Source organism: Pelodiscus sinensis, chromosome 3, assembly GCF_052426305.1.
Source record: "Pelodiscus sinensis isolate ZL-2025 chromosome 3, ASM5242630v1, whole genome shotgun sequence".
NCBI lineage: Eukaryota > Metazoa > Chordata > Testudines > Trionychidae > Pelodiscus > Pelodiscus sinensis.
Window position 1 is genome coordinate 5,960,856 of NC_143054.1, and position 21,754 is coordinate 5,982,609.

The 21,754-nt window shown below is 44.2% G+C and overlaps 1 protein-coding gene across 3 annotated transcripts in view; it reads right to left on the reverse strand.

Annotated features, from left to right (window-relative positions):
* Positions 1-21,754, reverse strand: part of MSRA (methionine sulfoxide reductase A) — a 420,629-nt gene that overhangs the window by 245,018 nt on the left and 153,857 nt on the right. For 2 of the 3 annotated variants that reach the window (XM_075923251.2, XM_089776989.1), the window contains exon 2: positions 13,144-13,212. The exons of the other annotated variant lie outside the window; for it this stretch is intronic. In XM_075923251.2, coding sequence (XP_075779366.1) covers positions 13,144-13,212 — 69 coding nt within the window. The remainder of the gene's footprint in view (positions 1-13,143; positions 13,213-21,754) is intronic. 3 annotated transcript variants of the gene reach the window in all.

A 21,754-nucleotide genomic window follows, 5' to 3' on the forward strand; every position in this document is an offset into this window, starting at 1 on the left:
GTACTACAGTGCCCCGGAAAGTCTCATCAATATAGCTCTCTACCTCCATTAGCTCCTCCAGTTCAGCCACCCTGGCCTCCAAAGCCCAAACTCGGTCTCTGAGGGTCAGGAGCTCCTTGCAACGTGTGCACACATACACCACCCGCCCACAGGGCAGGTAATCATATATGTTACACTCAACGCAATAAACAGGATAGCCCCCACTCTGCTGCTGGGCTTCTATCTCCATTTTTCTAATGAATAAGTTTAAGTATAAACTGGGATTCTTTTTAAACCTCTGGAGTATAGATTATTTTAAGAGTTATGTTTTAAAGAAGGTCAGAAGTCACTAGTGCCCTCCAAACTCCCTCTCCAAATTCTGTTAGCTGTTCCTGGTCGCTGAGTCACAGGCTTATATAGCTCTGGTAGCCCCTCCCCCTGACTGAGGCTCAGCCAATTAACAGAGGCTTCTAGATTTCAAACCTTTTAGAAGCTCCTTCAAACAAACAAAGCAAACAAACAAACACAAGCTCAGCACACTGCAAATAACTCCCCCACACACAAACACACACTCCAGACAGCCACTTACCACAAGGGTCCCATTTTTACTCCTCTTTTACCTGGAGAACTCCCTCTCCAAACTCTCCTGTTAGCTCTCCCTGGTCACTGAGTCACAGGCTTATATAGCTCTGGTAGCCCCTCCCCCCACTTGTAGCCTGAGTACATATTGTGGCAGCCTGAGAGCAGGGGGTTGCAGAAGCCTAGTGGAAGGCAGATATGCAGGGAGCTGGGTATTCAGTTTTATGTTCCCGGTCTCGGCTGCCAAAGACTGCCTCCCAGCCAGTTCAGCACTGAAGCCCATCTGTCATCAGCCTGAAGCTAATTGAACACCTGCAGCCAGTTAAGACTGATGGGCACACCATAAATAACCCTCCCTCAGGCAAAGCCTGAGGGGATGGGGGAAGGACTGGAGGGACGGACCAGAGGAGAAGCGAAGAACAGAGCAGCCCAGCCCAGCCCAAAACACTGACCCAAGGCATCGGGGGGAGGTACTCAGGAAGGGTTGGGGAAGTGGCCCAGGGAGAGAATCATAGAATGCTACGACTGGAAGGGACCTCGAGAGGTCATCGAGTCCAGTCCCCTGCCCTCATGGCAGGACCAAATACTGTTTAGACCATCCCTGATAGACATTTATCTAACCTACTCTTAAATATCCCCAGAGATGGGGATTCCACAACCTCCCTGGGCAATTTATTCCAGTGTTTGACTACCCTCACAGTTAGGAACTTTTTCCTAATGTCCAACCTAAACCTCCCTTGCTGCAGTTTAAGCCCATTGCTTCTTGTTTTATCCTCAGAGGCCAAGATGAACAAGTTTTCTCCCTCCTCCTCATGACACTGTTTTAGATACCTGAAAACTTCTATCATGTCCCCCCTCAATCTTCTCTTTTCTAAACTAAACAAACCCAATTCTTTCAGCCTGCCTTCATAGGTCATGTTCTCTAGACCTTTAATCATTCCTGTTGCTCTTCTCTGGACCCTCTCCAATTTCTCCACATCTTTCTTGAAATGTGGTGCCCAGAACTGGACACAATACTCCAACTGAGGCTTAACCAGCGCAGAGTAGAGCGGAAGAATGACTTCTCATGTCTTGCTCACAACACACCTGTTAATGCATCCCAGAATCATTTTTGCTTTTTTTGTCACAGCGTCACACTGCTGTAAGGCAGCTGTTAGGGCAAAGGCGAAACCTCGTGGCCCACTTTGGTCTACCCTCCTATAGGGCCCAGGGCCAGAACCCAGAGCAATTGGGTGGGATTGGGTTCCCCCCAACCCTCCTCCCAGCTGGTGGGCTGCCAGCAAGAAACAGGACAGGCCCTAACGGAGGGACTGACCTCCCATACCTTGGACTTGCCTATGATGAAAAGTGCTCTGATAGCGAGGTACCCTTGCCTTCGCGGCAGTGATAGGGACACCGTGAGCCTCTGAGGCACACGAAGAAAACCCCTCCAGGAAGCACAGGACTCAGGGGCTTAACCCCAACTGGCCACAATAGGAACACCAGCGAAGGTTCTGAGATTCTGACTGCAAGATTGTGGGAAGTCATTTTTCTTGATATGTTATTTTGTGTAATGATGTAATAGGGGTTAAACTCTGAGATCTTACGTGCTAACCCATCAAGACCAGGTTCTGTAGCCAAGTTCACTGTCTGCCATCACTGGGGAAACTGAGTCAGTGCTGAGTGTATCTCTGGCCAAGAGTGCTGGTCAACCGGCGAGACACTGAATGCTGTGGGCCCAAACTCCACTGCAGCCAAGGAAGACTGTGGCACAGTAATGGGACAATTTGGGAGGTCTATCAATGCCACTTCTAAATCGTGGATGATTTCATGAAACTATACCATGAAATGACTGCGTGATGGAAAAGTTTGCTCCAGCAAATAGGTTTGCTCCAAGTGCTCTGAAGGGCAGTGGGGCTGGGAGAAGGGAAAAGGCACCCTGACAAAAGATAGAACAAAAACAACAGGTGACCTAATCAAGATCCTATAAAGAGATTCCCAATCAAAAGTTCACTGCACCCAGTCAAGTTGAGGGAGGCTGTGCCAGCGGCAGCACAGGTAAGGGGGTAAAGCAGTCTGCCTGCCCGCTGAAACACAGATGATCCCACCAAGGAGTGCCCAGATTGAGCTAACGAGGGACATTACACTTAGGATGTTTGACTAGTCTAGAGAACATGAACTACGAGGGAAGACTGAAAGAATTGGGCTTGTTTAGTTTGGAAAGGAGAAGACCGAGAGACAGCAGTTTTCAGGTATCTAAAAGGGTGTCATAAAGAAGAGGGAGACAAATTGTTCTCCTTGGCCTCTGAGGACAGGACAAGAAGCAATGGGCTTAAACTGCAGCAAGGGAGGTTTAGGTTGGACATTAGGAAAAACTTCCTACCTGTCAGGGTGGTTAAACACCAGAATAAATTGCCCAGAGAATTTGTGGAATCTCCATCTCTAGAGATATTTAAGAGCAGGTTAGACAGACACCTGTCAGGGATGATCTAGATGGTGCTGGGTCCTGCCATGAGGGCAGGGGACTGGACTCAATGACCTCTCGAGGTCCCTTCCAGTTCCAACGTTCTATGATTCTATTGTTTTGGATGGTCATTTCTCCCTTATACTTTATCTGCTCCGTAAATAGCAATGTGCTAGGACTGGTGCAAAGCCTTTCCACCAGCACATGTTAAGCATTCAGAACTACCATATTGCCCCAAGAGTGTTAAACTGTGAACCAGACACTTCACACCTTTGAGCTGGAAATCTGGGGGAGGGACGTGTTCAGGTTCAGGGGAGTCTGAAGGGTAGTGCTGCACCCAAATCAGACAGCAGGTTTTGACATTCGGGGGAGGGGGCCAAGCTGGATCCAGAAGCTACATACACCCCAGGGAATCCAGAGCACACAGCATTGCTGCAGTGGCCAGCAGGGGGGAGTTACTAGGATCTGACACAGACTGGATCACTGGACTGTGGGTCCACCCCACCTCCCTCATCTCAACCATGTTAACTTGACAGGCCCACGTAGGTTTGCACCTCCAAGCCCTTTTTCTCCATGAACCTCTCCCGGAAAGTTTGCAGAGACATAGAAACAGCATCCTCAAAACAAAGCCTTATTTTTACTTCACCCAAAGGTACACAGCACACAGAGAGCAAAGGTATAAAACAAAAAAGAGGCCTATACACATTTCACCTTACCTGCCCTTTCATCTCTCCTTGCCAGCTTTTATAAGCTGTTTCACAGAGTATGTGACACAGGTGTATCTTAGACTCCATTGAGGCTGCTACTGACACCAGACTCAATGCCTCCACCTTTTTCTTTAGGCCAGCGTCTTTAGTGTTTTAGGATCAAAGAGGATGGTAGGTTAAGGTCTGAGAGGTCTTGCTAGATTAGATGGTGTCAGAACTGGGGTCATTTCCCACTTAATAGTTTCCCCGAAGACCCAGGGTATATCTTGTGATAGTACCTTATTTTCGTGATTGCTTTGTTTCCTGCGGTTTTCCTGTTACAGTCTTCTTTGCTTTCAGGGTAACACCATGCCATCAAACTGGCATGTGTATAATTATAAAAAATTATACCTGTAACTCCTCCTTTCTCCACACCTCCTTCATGATCAAATTCCAAATTACATGCTGTGCAGCTTAGTTACAACCACAATTTTCTTATGTGGCCACAGACTTGTTACACTACTTCCAAAATTGCAAGCATATTTACATGAAAACCACTGACTCACTACATTCTGAACTTGAATTTAACCTTGCAAAATTCTACACACTACTAGGTAAAAGCGCCTTACAAAGCATTAGGAAGGTAAGATCTCCTGACATTTTTCAGTCATGGTATGGCCACTAATTTCTACCCTTAACAAATTTAGGCAGAAAGTTAAAAGACTGTGACTAAGCATGAAGGGGATGAGGTTCGGTAATAGCCAATAGGAGTTGAGGGGGCAAAAACTTAATTCAGAGAGAGAGCTGAACAAATCTGTGAATGCAACTGCATGATGGGGTCACTTGTGTTGTTAGGGCTGCAGATCCCTGCCTCCTTCAGCTCACTTCCAGTTTATAGGTCATGTTTCTAAAAGCTCATGCTCCAGGGTTGTAAGCTAATCACCTGCGGGCGCCAGAAGGGATTTCATGTCCACCCCTCTGAGTGTTTACTGTTTATTTTTTCCTTTTCCTCTCTTCCTTTGATGGCTGAAGATGAATCATTGAACAGGACAGGCCAGGATACTAACGTGGCCGTCTCTCTTTCAAGTGCTTGGCTGGCTGCTCATGTGCTCATTGTCTATCTGATCACCATATGGAGAGTCAGGAATGTTCCTTGAGATCAGATTGGCAGTGACCTTATGGGGGTTTTGCCTTCTTCTGAATCACATGGGTATGGGTCACTTGCCAAGTACGTCTCATTCCTTGGTGCATCTCAGCCCTTTCTGTTCTCTGCCTATGACATATAATAGTCTAGTCTCCTAAGAGCCGCAACATTTTAGTCTGATTTCAGCTGATGGGTTTAGCAGGAGGGGCTGAGTGGTGTTGGTGGCTTGTGATACACAGGAGGTCTTACTTGATGATCTGGTAGTCCCTCCTGGCCTTGAACTCTATGAATGGATGGCCCTATTACTTCCTCATCTGAACGTTTGGCTAAGAGACCACGACTGGAAGAACAGAGAAAAGATATGGAAATCATATCTCTCTTTAATCAACATGCCATTAAGGGAATAGTATGAAATCATAGAATCAGAACTGGAAAGGACCTCAAGAGGTTATCAAGTCCAGTCCCCTGCACTCATGGCAGGACCAGGCACCATTTAAACCATCCCTAACAGGTGTTTGTCTAACCTGCTCTTATATATCGTATATATCTCCAGTGATGGACATTCCACAGCCTCCCTAGGCAATGTATTCCAATGTTTAACCACCCTGGCACTTAGGAAGTTTTTCCTAATGTCCAACCCAAACCTCCCTTGCTGCAGTCTAAGGCCATTGCTTCTTGTCCCATTATCAGAGGATAAGGAGAAGAATTTTTCTCCAGCCTCCTTATAATAAACTTTTAAGTTCTTGAAAGCTGTTATTATGTCTCCTCTCAGTCTTCTCTTTTCCAGAATAAACAAACCCAATACTTTCAGTGTTTTCTCACAGGTCATATTTTATTGTTTTACTCTTCTCTGGACCTTCTCCAGTTTGTCCACATCTTTCCTAAAATGTGGTGCCCAGAATTAGGCACAATACGCCAGTTGGGGCCTAATCAGTGCATAGTGGAAGAGAAGAATTACTTGAGAGCTGGAGCAACATCTTCCTAATACGCACCTGCCTTCTTGAAGCCTTGGAGTTCTTTGTATTTTAGGACCCTGTGGTCTGGGAAGTAGGAATTGAGATTATCAGAGGTAGGGATGGACTGACTACCTTCTATAGACAGAACCAATGATGTCATCTGGCGTAACCACAATCTTCTACTTCCCTAGTGGATGTGTCTTTGTCATATAGTTCCTTAGCTTGACTTAAAAGTGCAAAAGCATACAACTGCAAATGCACAGAGGCAACTCCTGAAGAACACTAACTATTAGATGCAACCTCTTTATTAATTATATCTAAATGGAATTGTCTGAATAAACATGATTTTTGAAGTATAACCTGCTTTCAGTAAATATTCCATGTACTCAAATATATTTATATTTACTAGTAAAATAATATTATGAGTTGTCAAGTCTACATGGAGATGCAAAAGATAATCCTTTTCCCAACTTCTGTAATATAGGTCCTTAAATAGCTCTCATTTCTGATGACTTAGAGAGTGTGTGTGGGCTGTAATTATTCCTGGAGGTCTTCTCATTATGACAGAACACCACAGTTAAGAGAGATGAAGCTGTCCTCTGGTTGTTCCAATTCAACAGTTACTTAAAGCAGTTACTCTATTTACCATGGCCCAGCTGTATGACATGGTATACCTGCTGTTCATTACAATAAATAAATGCTTCCTTATTTTTACCACAGTGGGGGTCTAGATTTCAAATGTGACACACTAGGGGCAAATGCATTAATGCCAACCAACTAGTGACCTGTTGCCCCATCTTGCATCAACCAATCAAAGAACACCTAGCATGGTGACACACAGTAGGCTCATAGTTACCGCACACAATCTCACAGGAGTTATCACGGACTCATATAATGAAATCATTATGACACTTGAAGTGAGATGGAGAAGTGTTCCCAGCTCCTGCTGGTCAAGCAAATGAAACGCTAGGAATCAAACCAAGGCGTCACGCATGGTAGATCAGAACTCATCCATTAAGTTGCTATCCAAGCAATTTTCCTGTTTATCAGGCAATAAAAGTTTTCAATGATTGGAACATCTTGCCTCAGTGTGTGTGTGAAGGGGAGGGATATCTTTACAAACGGGCCTATTTTTAACAAAAATATCTGAAAAGACCATTTTTAAACAGGTACAAACATTTTGAAAAGTATGTTAGGATCCCAAATCAGAAAGAGGATACAAGTATAGTTTAAAAATTACAAATAAAAAGCCTTGAGCCAGCAAAGCACATGTAACAAGATCCAGAGCTAGAATAGCAAGAATAGCTTCTAAACTCATTATGTCATGTTAACAAGGAAAGAGTGTGCTCTTCCTAATTCTCCCTTAATTCAAACATCTGCTATAGCCAGACTTTCCACGCAGAATGTTATGTTCAAGAGATTTGCTTAAGAAGGTTGAGATTCTTTCTGTGTAATTTTAAAAGTTAATCATCACTGTCTTTTTATTCATTTCTAGCAATATATTATGGGATGTAAAAAGTGCATACAGTATCTATCACTTGTGTTCTGGCATAGTGGTAAAAATTAAGACTTAAATGATAAGGCCAGAAGGGACCACTGAGATAATTTATTCTCAAATCCTATATAACATAGAACATAGGACCTCCCTGACAATGCCTAGCCCATATCTACTCTATCTCTTGTACCATTGCTTCCACGGTTAGAGCTATACCACTTTTTGCCCCAGTTACATCAGTGTAGACACAGCTAGAGCAAAAACAAAATGGCGACAAACGCCACCTGCCGAAGAGAAAAGTTTCAGGGCATTGCATTATATTGGGTAGCATACGGAGCTAATGTCATAGAATCATAGAATACTAAGACTAGAAGGGACCTCGAGAAGTCATCGAGTCCAGTCCCCTGCCCTCATGGCAGGACCAAATACTGTCTAGACCATCCCTGATAGACATTTATCTAACCTGCTCTTAAATATCTCCAGAGATGGGGATTCTACAACCTCCCTGTGCAATTTATTCCAGTGTTTAACCACCCTGACAGTTAGGAACTTTTCCTAATGTCCAACCTAAACCTCCCTTGCTGCAGTTTAAGCCCATTGCTTCTTGTTCTATCCTCAGAGGCCAAGATGAACAAGTTTTCTCCCTCTTCCTTATGACACCCTTGTAGATATCTGAAAACGGCTATCATGTCCCCCCTCAGTCTTCTCTTTCCTAAACTAAACAAACCCAGTTCTTTCAGCCTTCCTTCATAGGTCATGTTCTCTAGACCTTTCATCATTCTTGTTGCTCTTTTCTGGACCCTCTCCAATTTCTCCACATCTTTCTTGAAATGTGGTGCCCAAAACTGGACACAATACTCCAACTGAGGCCTAACCAGCGCAGAGCATAGCGGAAGAATGACTTCTCATGTCTTGCTCACAACACCTGTTAATGCATCCCAGAATCATATTTGCTTTTTTCGCAACAGCATCACACTGCTGAGTCATATTCAGCTTGTGGTCCACGATAACCCCTAGATCCCTTTCTGCCGTACTCCTTCCTAGACAGTCGCTTTCCATTCTGTATGTGTGAAACTGATTGTTCCTTCCATATGACCTGTGTCATAGCTCTCTGATGCCAAATGCCATAGCTTCACCACAACTTTCTAACCTCTTACTGAGGATCAGTGAGTTTTTGCTGTACTTTTTGATCAAGACAGTAGCATTCCTGGTGACCATCACTGCAATCAGGTGAACATAACTAGTGAAAGCTCTATTAATGATGTATTATGGATTTTTCATCCAGAAAATGAAGTTCCAAGAACTACAGTTCACCTATAAGATTTATTTTGTATGTTCTGTAGAAAAAATGCTTTCTAGCATTTTACTCTCCACATCCAAAGCAAAATAAAAAGCTTAGCCATACTGTTATATGTCAGAAGACATTTAAATCTGTATCTGAAGAGATCATAAAACTTCAGAATACTGTACCAGGTGCATGTGCTGTGACCCAAATTTTAGAAGAAATATCTGAAGTAAAATTGCCAGATGTTTCAAAAAGCATATTTTGGAAGCATAGAGAGCCAGAGGGTACATCCCTCCAGAAGGCATTAATACATGCCTCACCAGATCTCCTTCAACATCTTGGGCGGGTGAAGGAAGTGCCCTCGCTGAGCAGATTTGTAAAGCAGCTAAACAGTCAAACTGTCATATATTTATAAGACACTATAAAAATGGACACTCGTTTCTCTGTAGACCTGGAAGGAGGAAGCTAATCTCTAAAATAGTAACAGAGATGTAGCCGTGTTAGTCTGGGGTAGCTGAAACAAAACACAGGACTATGCAGCACTTTAAAGACTAACAAGATGGTTTATTAGGTGATGAACTTTTGTGGTCCAGACCCGCTTCCTCAGATCAAATTGTGGAAGAAAATTGGCATGACCATATATACCAAAGGGATACAATCAAAAAAAGTGAACACATAAAAAGGACAAATCAAATTTCAGAACAGAGGGGGAATGAGGGGGGAAGGTTAATGTCTGTGAGCTAACGATATTAGAAGTGATAATTGGGGAAGCTATCTTTGTAATGAGTAAGATAATTAGCATCTTTGTTAAGCCCCAGTCGTAAAGTGTCAAATTTAAGCATGAATGACAGTTCAGAGGTTTCTCTTTGAAGTCTTGTGTTAAAATGTCTTGGAAGCAGGATGCAGGTAGTCAAGTCGTTGAGACAATGCACTTTCTGGTTGAAATCTCTAAAGACACTGTAGAAGGGAAAAAGGCCTAATGGCTCTCTAAACTAAATTATAGTGCACCACAAGCTAAATGAGTCAACAGCGTAATTCACTGAAAAAAAAGAGCAAATATTCTGGGATGTAGTAGCAGGAGGGCCGTAAGCAAGATACGAGAGCAATAATTACTACTCTATAACTCCTCTTTCTGTTTTCAAGGTTTTCTGTGAATTTTCATAACTGGCAGATTAGCAAGCACTGTCTCCAACATAGGATGATGGGTGAAGATTCTAGGCAAAAATGGACCTTGCCAAAGTGAGCCGAGTCCAATAAATAATGCTTATCAAAAGGAAGAATAGAACTCCATGTTGCTGCTTTGAAAATCTCTACAATCTGACATATAATAGCAAAGTAAGCCAGTGACGAGTTTTTAAGCCAAGTATTACTGGTTTTAGAGCTAAAACGTAACAATGATTAGAACATACAGTATTATAAAAGAGCAGTTAAGGATAAAGAGGTAAGCAATAATTGTGATAAAATACAACATGGTGTTACAAAAGGAAAATCATGCCGGTGCAACCTGATCTTTCTTTGAGAAGATTCTGCATTTTCTTTCTCTGGAAAAATCAATTGATCCAATTCACCTGGATTTCAGTAAAGCATTTGATACAGATCCACATGGGATATTAGTTACATTGGAAAAGATAGGAGTAAATACAAGCATCAGAAGGTGGGTATGGAACTGATTAAAAGGGAAACTACAACAGATCACAATGAACTGTCAGGCTGGGGGAGGTTAGTACTGATTTCCTCAAAGACTAGTCTTTGGAAATTAAATTGTTTTTAATTTTTTTGTAATGATCTTGGCACAAAAAGTGGGGTGTGCTAATAAAATCTGTGGAGGACACAAAGTTGGGAAGTACTGCCAATATACACAAGCTACAAGAAGATTTGAGACAACTTTGAAAACTGGACTAATAGAAAGTTTTACTAAAGGCTGGGGAAATATCAGTTGGAAGCAACAGAGGAGGAAAAAGACGTCTGTATACTGGTTGCTCAAATAGGACTATGAGACACCAAAATTCTGTGGTAAAGGCCAATGAAATCCTTGTATGCATCAGGCAACATATGCGCAGTAGAGATAGAGAAGTGTTATTACCATTGCACAAGGGGCTGGTGAGACCTCATCTGTAAGGTTGTCTGCAATTCTGGTCTCCCATGTTTAAGAAAGGTTTGTTCAGACAAGAACAGATGCAGAGAAGAGCTACCAAGGTGAGAAGAGGAATGCTGAACTTGCCTTATGAGAGGAGGCACAATGAGATTGACTTCTTTAGACTAAAAAATTGAAGGCTGAGGGAAGGTATTTCTCTCTATAAATACATCAAAACAAACGCCAGGGAGGAAGGGGCATTATTTACAGTAAAGGCCAACGTTGTTGTAACACTGACAGATCCCAGTCATCTGTGGGCGGAATCAAATCTGGAACCTTTGGCGCTTAGTTTATGAGCCTCTGCCGCATGAGTGAAAAGTCAGCTGGCTCTTAGCTACGGCTGTACAGCAGACTTGTTCTTCTTTCCGTAAGTGGTCTCCGTGCCACTAGATGGGACAGTGCACCACAGCCAGAAGGTGTGTGGGTTACACTGGCACAAGATCAAATGTGCTATAAATAAGTTTAAGGCCACCGTAAGTTTAAATTTGAAATTGGACAAAAGTTTAACCATCAGATGAGAAATTCTATATCTGCCTTCTGAAGGGAGTTCTGTGAGCAAAAAAAAAAACCCTAACTTGTTTTAAGGCTGAACATGATACATTTATGGAGGGGATGATGAGGTTGCCTGTAATGGTACATGTTCCATCAGCAACTACTATTAGCCAATATCTCCAGTGGCCAGAAATGGGATGGTGGGTAGGGAGTGCTCTGTGTCACTATAGAAAATTATTTTCTAAGGTGTCTTGCTGATCAGTCTTACCCATGTATTTGGGGTCTACCCGATTGCCATATTTGGCATCAGGCAGGAATTTTCCACTGGGTCAGACTGGCAAAGACAATGGGGAATTTTCAACTTCCTCAGCAGCATGGGGCATGAGTCACTTGCTGGCTTGAACTAGAATAAATGATCAATTCTCTGTAATTTAAGGTTTGAAATCAAGATTTGAGGACTTCAATAACTCAATCAGGGGCTGTAGGCGTACTTGGGTAGGTGAGGTTCTATAGTGCAGGAGGTCAGACTAATGGATCACAATGTCTTCTTCTAGGTCTAGGTCAGATATTAGGAAAAACTATTTCACTAGGAGGGTGGTAAAGCACTGGAATGGATTCCCTAGGGAGGTGGTGGAATCTCCATCCTTAGAGGTTTTTAAGTCTCAGCTTGACAAAGCCCTGGCTGGGTTGATTTAGTTGGGATTGGTCCTGCTGGACTTAATGACCTCTTGAGGTCTCTTCCAGCCCTATGATTCTTCTGGCCTTAGAAACTATGAGTAATGCTCACTACACCTCTTAGTTTTAGGGGAGAGTCTTTTCACTAACAGGTTCCCCTTTACACCTTTTCCCATAGGTGAAAAAAATAATCTGTAAGATTTTCTGACTGGTTGAGTCCTGGCCAGATAATAGCACAAGCCTTTGTCACAGGAGTAAGTCTCCAGTTTTCATCTGTAGCAGTAGCTCTTGTAAAGCTGAAGCAAGATCTCACAATGACTTCTCTTTATGGCCTGCCCACTCTAAACGTAAAGCGCTGAGCTCAGTAACCCGCCTACTGCAGGTAGTAGCTATTAAGAATGCTGTTTTGGTACAGAAGTATTTTAAGAAAGCTTGAGTGCAAGGTTACCACTTGACTCAAGCCCCAACCCAGGGAAAGATTTCTAGTGTTAGGAAAGGCATTCATGGTGCCCTCAAAAAACCTGGAAGTAAAAGTACAAAGGTCTGTCTCTAACAAAACTGTGATAGGCAGGATGCAGCAGTTAAGCTGACCTTCAGAGAAAGACAGGGTTAATCTAGCTTTTGTATTTAACTGGCAACTGTAAAACCATCCATGAGAGGATTAACCCTTTACTTTTCACACAATACAAACTATAGCCACTTGAGTCTGCAGAACTTTCAAGTAAAGCATTACCACTTCTACATGGTAACAGTACCAAACTCTCTGTTAACATAAGGCATCCAGGAAAGTTAGCAGACTATCCTCCAGGCAACCAGAATGTTCCTCCCTCGTTCTTGAGAAAAGATGAAATGGTGATTAGGTAGCTTGAATGCTGCAAATCAGCTGTTCACAGCATCCAGAGTCTGGGAGGGAGGGTGAGGAGCAGGAAAGAAGCACGAATCAGCAGCTCCGAGCTGTTCCAGAAGTGCTGGGAGGAAGGGGGAGGAATAGTAAGTGTGGGGCTCCAGTGCCAGAGATAGATGTGGGGGAGAGGGGCAGAGAGGGGGTGCACGAGCTGCACGTGGAACCCCCGTGGGCCATGGGTCTCAGGCAGCCCACCGCTAGATTATGCAGTCCACTGAAACAAAGGAGTGCCACTCACATGGTTTATTCGCTAGCCTTGGTTGCCCATCGCTGAGCTAGAGAACCCGTAAGGAGTGTGGTTGAAATGAAGACGTTTGGGATGCTTTTGCTCAATACAGTTTAGTGTTTCTCTTTTAGACACGGTATCTTACCAAATAAAACCATCTCCGTTCCCTCTGGGAAAGGTTCCACTGTTCTGTTTCCATTGACGTGGTGTTTAGCTAGAAGACAAGAAAAATATAGTAGAATATCAAATCGCTATGGAAACACAAATATGCTTTTCAAAATGGCTCTAGGGAAGCCTGAAATCTGACTGGTTAATAGCTATGGCACAGGTGCACATTAAGTTTTGCTCACTCATCTGTATGTCAAAAATATATATCAATTCACCTCTCAGCACTGACTGCTAGCCGAGAAGAAAGCCTGTACAACCTCAGCGATGTCTGTGATTTTAGATAAGAAGGAGCTGTTTTCCCAGAGGTTCTAAACCCCACAGTTCCCATGGACAAACCGGAGTTTCACTTGGCTTTTATATTTAGGGCAACTTATCTATTTCTAAAGGGACACAGCGTGAGCATTGTATAAACATGAATCATCATCAGTCAGTTACAAGTGAAGCATTTTTAAAAGAGGAAAAGTGTCCTGTCCAGAGGAACAGGAAATAGTAAGCCTGTATTGCAGCGGTTCTCAAACTTTAGCAACCCAAAGAGCCCTATATGGATTTACAAATTTTTACGGACCCCTAAGTGGGCTTCTCATTTTCCCTAGGAGTGATCAACCCCTGCTGAGCCCAAGCCCCTGTCCCCATTCCCCCAAGAGCCCATCTCTCCCCCAGCCCCTCCTATTCACCACCTCTTTTAGCCTCCTCCCTGCTCCACTGTCTCCTGAACAGCTAGTCCGCAGCATGCAGTTGGAACTGGGAGGAAGGGAGAGGGAGAAGCTGATCAGTGGGGCTGGTGACATGGGACATGATTTGCAGACTCCTTGGAGTACTCTCATAGATCCTCAAAGGTCCGCAGACCCCAGTTTGAGAATCACAGCAGGATGACAAGCTTTTTGACGTGTGAATTTTGACTTTTTTCCATATTCCCAATCAGTAATCTAAATTAAAAATTCACACTTCATGTCCTAATGTCACATTAATTCAATAAAGATCACTTCAATAATACGCAATAGCCACAGAATCCTAGACTGGAAGAGAGCATGAGAGGTCATCAAGTCCAGTCCTGTGCACTCATGGCAAGACCAAATACCATCTTCTAGATCATCCCTGATAGATGTTTATCTAACTTACTCTTAAATATCTCCAGTGATTGAGATTCCACAATCTCCCCATGCAATTTATTCCAGTGTTTAACCACCCTGACAGTCAAGAAGTTTTTCCTATGGTCCAGCCTGATCCTGCCTTGTAAAATTTTACTTCATGTCCTATCATCAGACGTTAAGGAGAATAATCTTTCTCCCTCCTCCTTGTAATACCCCTGAAAGCTTCTATCGTGTTCATGAAAGCTGCTCTCATGCCCCCTCTCAATCTTCTCTTTTCCAAACTAAACAAACCCAATTCTTTCAGTCAGCAGCGGCCCGAGGCCGGCTGCAGCAGCTGGCGCCCTAGGCGGTGTGGCACAATCGCCGTCCCTGCCTGCACGGCCATCAATGGCTATGACATCATCATCGGGCACCCGGGGCAGCGGCGCCCTAGGCAACTGCCTAGCTCGCCTAGGCTCACGGGCCGCCCCTGCTTTCAGTCTTCCCTCCTAGCTCATGTTTTCTAGATCTTTAATCATTTTTGTCGCTTTTCTCTGGCCCTTCTCCAATTTCTCCGCATCTTTCCTGAAGTGTGGTGACCAGCACTGAACAGACTTCTCCAATTTAGGGGAAGAATTACTTCTTATGTACTGCTCACAACACTCCTGTTAATACATCTACTTTAGAGATTACCCATACACCTCATTCCATGAGGAGTAACAGTAGTTCGGAATAGCGAGCCTAATCCAAACTACCTACTCCATGCCGCATGTAGCCGCGGGCATGGAGTCCGCACTAACGGGCATTTAAAAATGGCGGCGCCCGGCAAGATGCAAATGAAGCCCGGGATATTTAAATCCCAGGCTTCATTTACAACTTCGGATGCCTACATTAACCACCCTAGTTCGAACTAGAGTGGTAGTGTAGACATACCCATATTGATTATTACCCTTTATACATAGTGTACAACCTACTGTGAGCAAACCAGGTTGAACAGGTGTATTGTATTGTTTTAGGAATTCTCTCATATGAACATCTTCCATTAGCAGTCAGGTGTATTGCAGAAGTAATCCCAGCCTGGGTCAAATATTCACAGACATATGGAGGGGGGAAAGTCACGGTGCTCTCCAACTGGATTGAGGCAAACTATGAGTTTGAGAGGTCGCCATGTTAGTCTGTTGCAGCAAAAACAGCAAGGCATGTGGTGGCCCTTTAAAGACTAACGGATTTATTAGGGCAAAAGCTTCTCTGAGCTACAGCTCATTTCCTCAGATGCAGATGAAGAAAGTAAAAAAAAGAATCATAGAATCATAGAGCTGGAAGAGACCTCAGGAGGTCATCAAGTCCAGCCCCCTGCCCAAGACAGGACCAAACCCAACTCAATCAACCCAGACAGGGCTTTGTCAAGCCGAGACTTAAACACCTCTAGGGATGGAGATTCCACCACCTCCCTAGGGAACCCATTCCATTGCTTCATCACCCTCCTAGGGAAACAGTATTTCCTAATATCCAACCTAGACCTCTCCTGCTGTAACTTGAGACCACTGTTCCTTGTTCTACCATCCGTCACTACTGAGAACAGCCTTTCTCCGTTCTCTTTGGAACCTCCCTTCAGGGAGTTGAAGGCAAAAAAAGAGAGAATGTGTTATCATCTAGGAAAATTAAAAGCCCGGCTGTGAGGACAGAGAGAGAGTTACATACTAGAAGGCGTCAAGTATCAGAGGGGTAGCCGTGTTAGTCTGAATCTGCAAAAGCGACGAGGAGTCCTGTGGCACCTTATAGACTAACTGAAGTGTAGGAGCATAAGCTTTCGTGGGCAAGGACCCACTTCGTCAGATGCATACTAGAAGGCGTTGGAGGAGTGAGCTCCAAGTAAGGGTAATAAAGGTAGTGGCTGACAATATATAAGACAAGAACTCTTATTGCAGAGAGGGAAGGGTGTGAGAAGACCTGGGGTTATTACATAAGAAAATAGCTTCAGACTTAACAATGGAGGGTCTTTGTGTCTCCTCATACTAACTGCACTAGTACAGGTTAGACTCCGGAGTGTGCCAGAATATCACTCAGTGCCTCTGTGGAAAAGTCACATGCTGGAGGATCAGGACCTTAGACTGGAAGGTTTTTGAAGCAGGAAGCTGACAAGCTTTATCTGTAAAGCTCCCTGCACACCTACAGTACTGGATAAATAATCCATGCCTTGTAACAATCAGTATGTTGCAAAATGCTGATTAGAAAGCTTTTTAAAAAAATAATTTCTTTCAAAGAAGTCTGGGTGAACTCAATTAACTTCATTTATTTTTAAGCTAATTTGCTGGGCTGCTATTATATACCAGCCCAGAGAAAAATTAGTGCTCCATTAAATTAAAAAGAAATCCATTAAGTTAAATTCCTGATAAAGGCATCGCCACAAAATTAACAGCATTTACTGGACCTATTAATTTAACAGACTATGTTGTCTATTGAATCAAGATTAAAGTCTTATTTTTTTTCATTAAAATATTAAAGATTAAAAACTGTTTACTGTGGTACATCCTTCCACTTGCAGCCCAGAATTCATTCCGTACTACTGGACAATGAAAGTGTCACCAAGAGCAAAATTCACTGTGTCGAGAGTGCTATGCACCACTTAAGACTGCAAAATTTATTTTAATAGCGCTTGAGGCTAAGATTTTCCAAATGACTAATGACATTGGGAGGGGCCGCTGTTTGAGGGCCCAACTGGAGATACTGTAGCCCTATCTGATTTTTAGAGAGAGCTGAGCAATCACCATTTGGGGTGGGCACTACTGAGGCACCAGATAGGGCACAATTTTCACACAATCATCACTTTGGTTTAAAATCAGAAGGGATTTTTAAGACTATAATGCATTTTGAATGTTTTTTATTGGCCCTTCTAGAGTTTGAGCCATGCTTCCAACCTTCTCTCAGCAACCATGCAGGTTAGAAAGCTCAATATGACTTTAAATGAAAACTCAGATTCTCATTGAGCCAAATGAAGCCTTTCAAAAAAATAGTGAGGCTCTCAAGGTGTTGATACTGCTGGCACATCCAGTTGGGCACACAGAAACCCAGGTGATCACTAGTCACAGGTGAAACTTTATCTGTCATTTTTCCCTATGGCTGTGTCTACACTGGCATGAATTTCCAGAAATGCTTAAAACAGAACAGTTTTCCGTTATAAGTATTTCCGGAAAAAGAGCGTCTATACTGGCAGGCTGCTTTTCCGGAAAAGCCCTTTTTCCGGAAAAGCATCTGTGGCCAATGTAGACTCGCTTTTCTGGAAAAAAGCCCCGATCGTCATTTTTGCGATCGGGGCTTTTTTCCAGAAAAGACTACTGTGCTGTCTACACTGGCCCTTTTCCGGAACAGTTTTCCGGAAAAAGGACTTTTGCCTGAGCGGGAGCAGCATAGTTTTTCCAGAAAAGCAGCTGATTTCTTATAGTAAATCGTCACTGCTTTTCCGGAAATTCAAGGAGCCAGTGTAGACAGCTCGCAGCCGCTTTTCCGGAATAAGTGGCCCAGTGTAGACACAGCCCCCGTGTAATGACAGCACGTCATAGTTATTCAAAACAGAGCCAAAGAGGGAGGTGGTGCCTAAGTTTTATTCTGGTCTTGAGCAAATGAGTAAATTTCACCTTATGCTAGTAAAACAGGAGTGAGGGGGGCTATTTGATTTAATAAAGCTTCCTGTCCTGCAGCTGACATATTCTTTCATTTGAGTTTAATTAAGTTCCATATTTAATTTAAGGATCTGATTTTGTATATTTCAGGGCTGGGGAAGAAGTACAGGCAAATGATGCAGGAGGAAAGTGGCAGATTCATTGTTTCTGTGATGGCTGAGACAAAGTTTAGAAGAGGAGAAAATTATCAGCAGTCTGAAAAACTGATGTAGCAACAAAAATAACCTGTAAGCAGCTTTGTGAGAAAGTGAGGCATCCAGAAAAAGTTCCTCGTGGCATGATTGGTAACTCACCGCCAGACACGCAGGCTATCAGGTCTGATCATCCCCTTTTGCTATTTCATGTAACACTTTGCACTATCAATATTCAGTACATGGTTGAAGGCCAGTGGTTTTCTTCTGAGTCTTGTAAAAAAGGAAGAGTTCCAATCTTAATTTCCAACGAAAGACTGCAACCTTTAGACTAAATGCTAGTTTATCAGTGTAATGAGTGTAATGTTATCATTTAGAGTCTAATGACTCAAGTGTCTGAAAATGTCAAGAAGAGAAGGCGCCCCAAGACAGAGGACAAAACTAAACAGCAAAAGCGGAAAAAGGACACCAGTGCCTTTGGGTAAAATTTCAGCAACAAATCACACATAAAAACTCAGTGCAAAAGAAATGAAAATCGTTTCACTTGTCATTGCTCTCTAATCAGATAATTCCTTCCTAATCTATTCAATCATCTCTATTTCAGCAGCAAACAAGCTACATGCATCTTTATCTTTTCTACCACTTGTACTCTACTAATGTAAGTACACTGAACACAGACTGCATGAGGTGTCGAATTAAATAGTGGTAACAAATATATCGTTCAAGTTTCCACGTATCCATTTGTCACATTTTCATGAAAGCAAAACTCTGTGAATACCTGTTCTTCGGTTCAGTTTATTTACAGGCTGCAGGAGAAGAATGGCTGCAGAATATTACAGGGGGCTTTAAACATTGTAGAATTCTGCTTCCTTAAGCTCTCTCTTACGCATACAAACCGAACAAGCTGTTCAAAAATGGGTGCCTAAGCTTAGACACCTGAGTAAAAGACCTGACTTCAAGGGCAGGTGTAATTGCTTTTCTGAACAAGGATGCTTTCCTGAAACCAGGACCAGAATGAGAAAAGGGGATACCTGGAAGCAGGCGTAAAGACTCAGTGAGACAGTTGGAACCCAATGCCAATGCCGTTTTCCATTTGGACGTGCATATGGAGACAGATATAGTCATGAGGAGATGCATGAGGTTATCAATAAAGGATCTTAAATGGAGTTGGAGTCTGATAGAGTTTACGTGGTCTTCCTTCTGTTTGATTTAGCTGATTTGGATTTAGCTGCTCCCCTCCCCCCCGATCTCCCCCGGCCAGCCCTGCTGCCCCGACCCCCCACACCAGCCCTGCTTCCTGTCCCCCCCTCTCCTTCCCCCTCAAATCCCCCGATCAAGTGTGTCCGGTATTTTTTTCTGAAGCTACCTGGTAACCATACCCTGCGCTGCTGCCTCAGCCCTGAGCTCCCCAGTGACCAGAGGATGGGGGGAGGACAATAAAAGAGCTGAGGTTGGCACGGCCTCAGCCTTCTCTGGCAGCCATGGAGGGGGCAGAGAGCAGGGGCTAGCTCAGCCACCGAAGACTGGGGGAGGAGGGGGATTGCCAGGGCTGGCCCAGCCTCAGCCCTGCCTGATGGCTGGGGGGTAAGGGGCAGATCGGAGGTGCCGTACCTCAGCCCAGCCCTCACTGGCGTGCAGGGGGAGAGACAGAGCTGCCTACCCCCAGAGAGAGTGGGGTTGGCAAATGCAGCCAGGGGGTGCAGCCCCCTAGTTTTTTTAAAGAGTGAGAATTTCCCCCCCATCTCGTGCCTCCCTCCTCCTGCACACACACTGTGCACTCAAGACCTCCTCAGAAAGAGAGTAAAGGTTAAATTTTCTGTGCCGAACCAGTGCACCACTCTCTCCTGTGAGACTGTTTTGCGTCTATATAAGCAGGATTAATGCCGTCTCCCTAGAAGAGGTAACTGATTTGTGAAACAAGAGCTAAGAAAAGGCACAAAAACACATTGTCCCTTGTGACTTGCGATCAGGTGACAACAGAACTGACATTTTACTGGACTTCATTTTCTTGGTTTACAGGCAGTCCCTGGGTTACGTACAAGATAGGGACTGTAGGTTTGTTCTTAAGTTGAATTTGTATGTAAGTCGGAACTGATACATATTGTAGGGGAAACTCTAGCCAAACATTTCTCCAGAGCTCAGTTTTATTCTCCCACATCTCACTTCCCTCAGGGTATGTCTACACTACCCTCCTAGTTCGAACTAGGAGGGTAATGTAGGCATACCGCACTTGCAAATGAAGCCCGGGATTTGAATTTCCCGGGCTTCATTTGCATAAGCGGGGCGCCACCATTTTTAAAACCCCGCTCGTTCGAACCCCGTGCAGCATGGCTACACGGGGCATGAACTAGGTAGTTCGAACTAGGCTTCCTAGTTCGAACTAGGCTTCCTAGTTCGAACTACCTAGTTCGTGCCCCGTGTAGCCGCGCTGCACGGGGTTCAAACGAGCGGGATTTTAAAAATGGCGGCGCCCCGCTTATGCAAATGAAGCCCGGGAAATTCAAATCCCGGGCTTCATTTGCAAGTGCGGTATGCCTACATTACCCTCCTAGTTCGAACTAGGAGGGTAGTGTAGACATACCCTCAGTCCTTTATTCTCAAGCTGAGGTGTCTGCTGAGAAAAGCCGCTCCGCGTCTCCCTGGTCTGCTGGGAGTGGAAGGGGGGCACTAGCTTCGCGTCTCCCTGGTCTGCTGGGGGGAAGCAGCTAGTGCGGGGTTGCCTCACCCCGTTTGTAAGTAGGGATCCGATGTAAGTCAGATCCATGTAACCCGGGGACTGCCTGTATTTTCCTTAATTAGGAGAAAGTTCAGTGGACTTTACTCTGTAAGCCTCATGGACATGTCTAAAAAGTATGGCAAAAACAAAGCTATGAGTTACCAAGACAGTTAATTATTATAAACCCATGCCTACAAATGTGATTTTAAGAAATAGTAGGAATATCCTGGTTATCTGTCACCCTTCTCTACCATTATCCTGAAGATACTTCCTCAACAGACCCTTGCATTCCTTGCTTTGAGATCTGGTTAGCATGCCAAAATAAAGCTATGCATGTTCTGCATATACATGGCATAATTGGACATACAGAGTCTATAAAATGCACTAGTGGACATCCCCAGCGTTGCCCAGGACCTTCGGGGCAGAGAGCTGGTAGTGTGGGGGATGCAGGAGTCAGGGGAAGGCCTTGGGAATATGGAGTGGGGAGGGAGGTCAGGCAAGAAGCCGCAGGCATGGGGAGGTACAAGAGTGAGGATTGGGGGACGTGGAAGGTCTCATGGTGGGGGTCCCATCCTGTGGGGCCTTCTCTCCCTTAAGTCACCCCTCCATCACTAGGAGCCTTCTTTCCCCCTGTCCAGGCCTTCCACTGGTGCCAGGAACTTTCTCTCCCCCACCTCCAGCGCTGCAGCTAAGAGCCAGGGGAAAGGGTTTGGAGCAGGGGAACCACTTACCGGGTCTGATGGCCGAGCCCCAACTCTGCTGCCCCCAGTTGCCACTCTCAGTATTGCATCTCTCCTCTCTGGGTATGTCTAGACTACATGCCTCTGATGACAGAGGCATGTAGATTAGGCTATCCGGCATAGAAAAATGAGACAGCAATTTAAATAATCACCGCTTCATTTAAATTTAAATGGCTGCCACGCTGAGCCGATCGGCTGTTTGTCGGCTCAGCGCACTTGTCTGGACGCTCCGCGGTCGACATCAAAAGCAT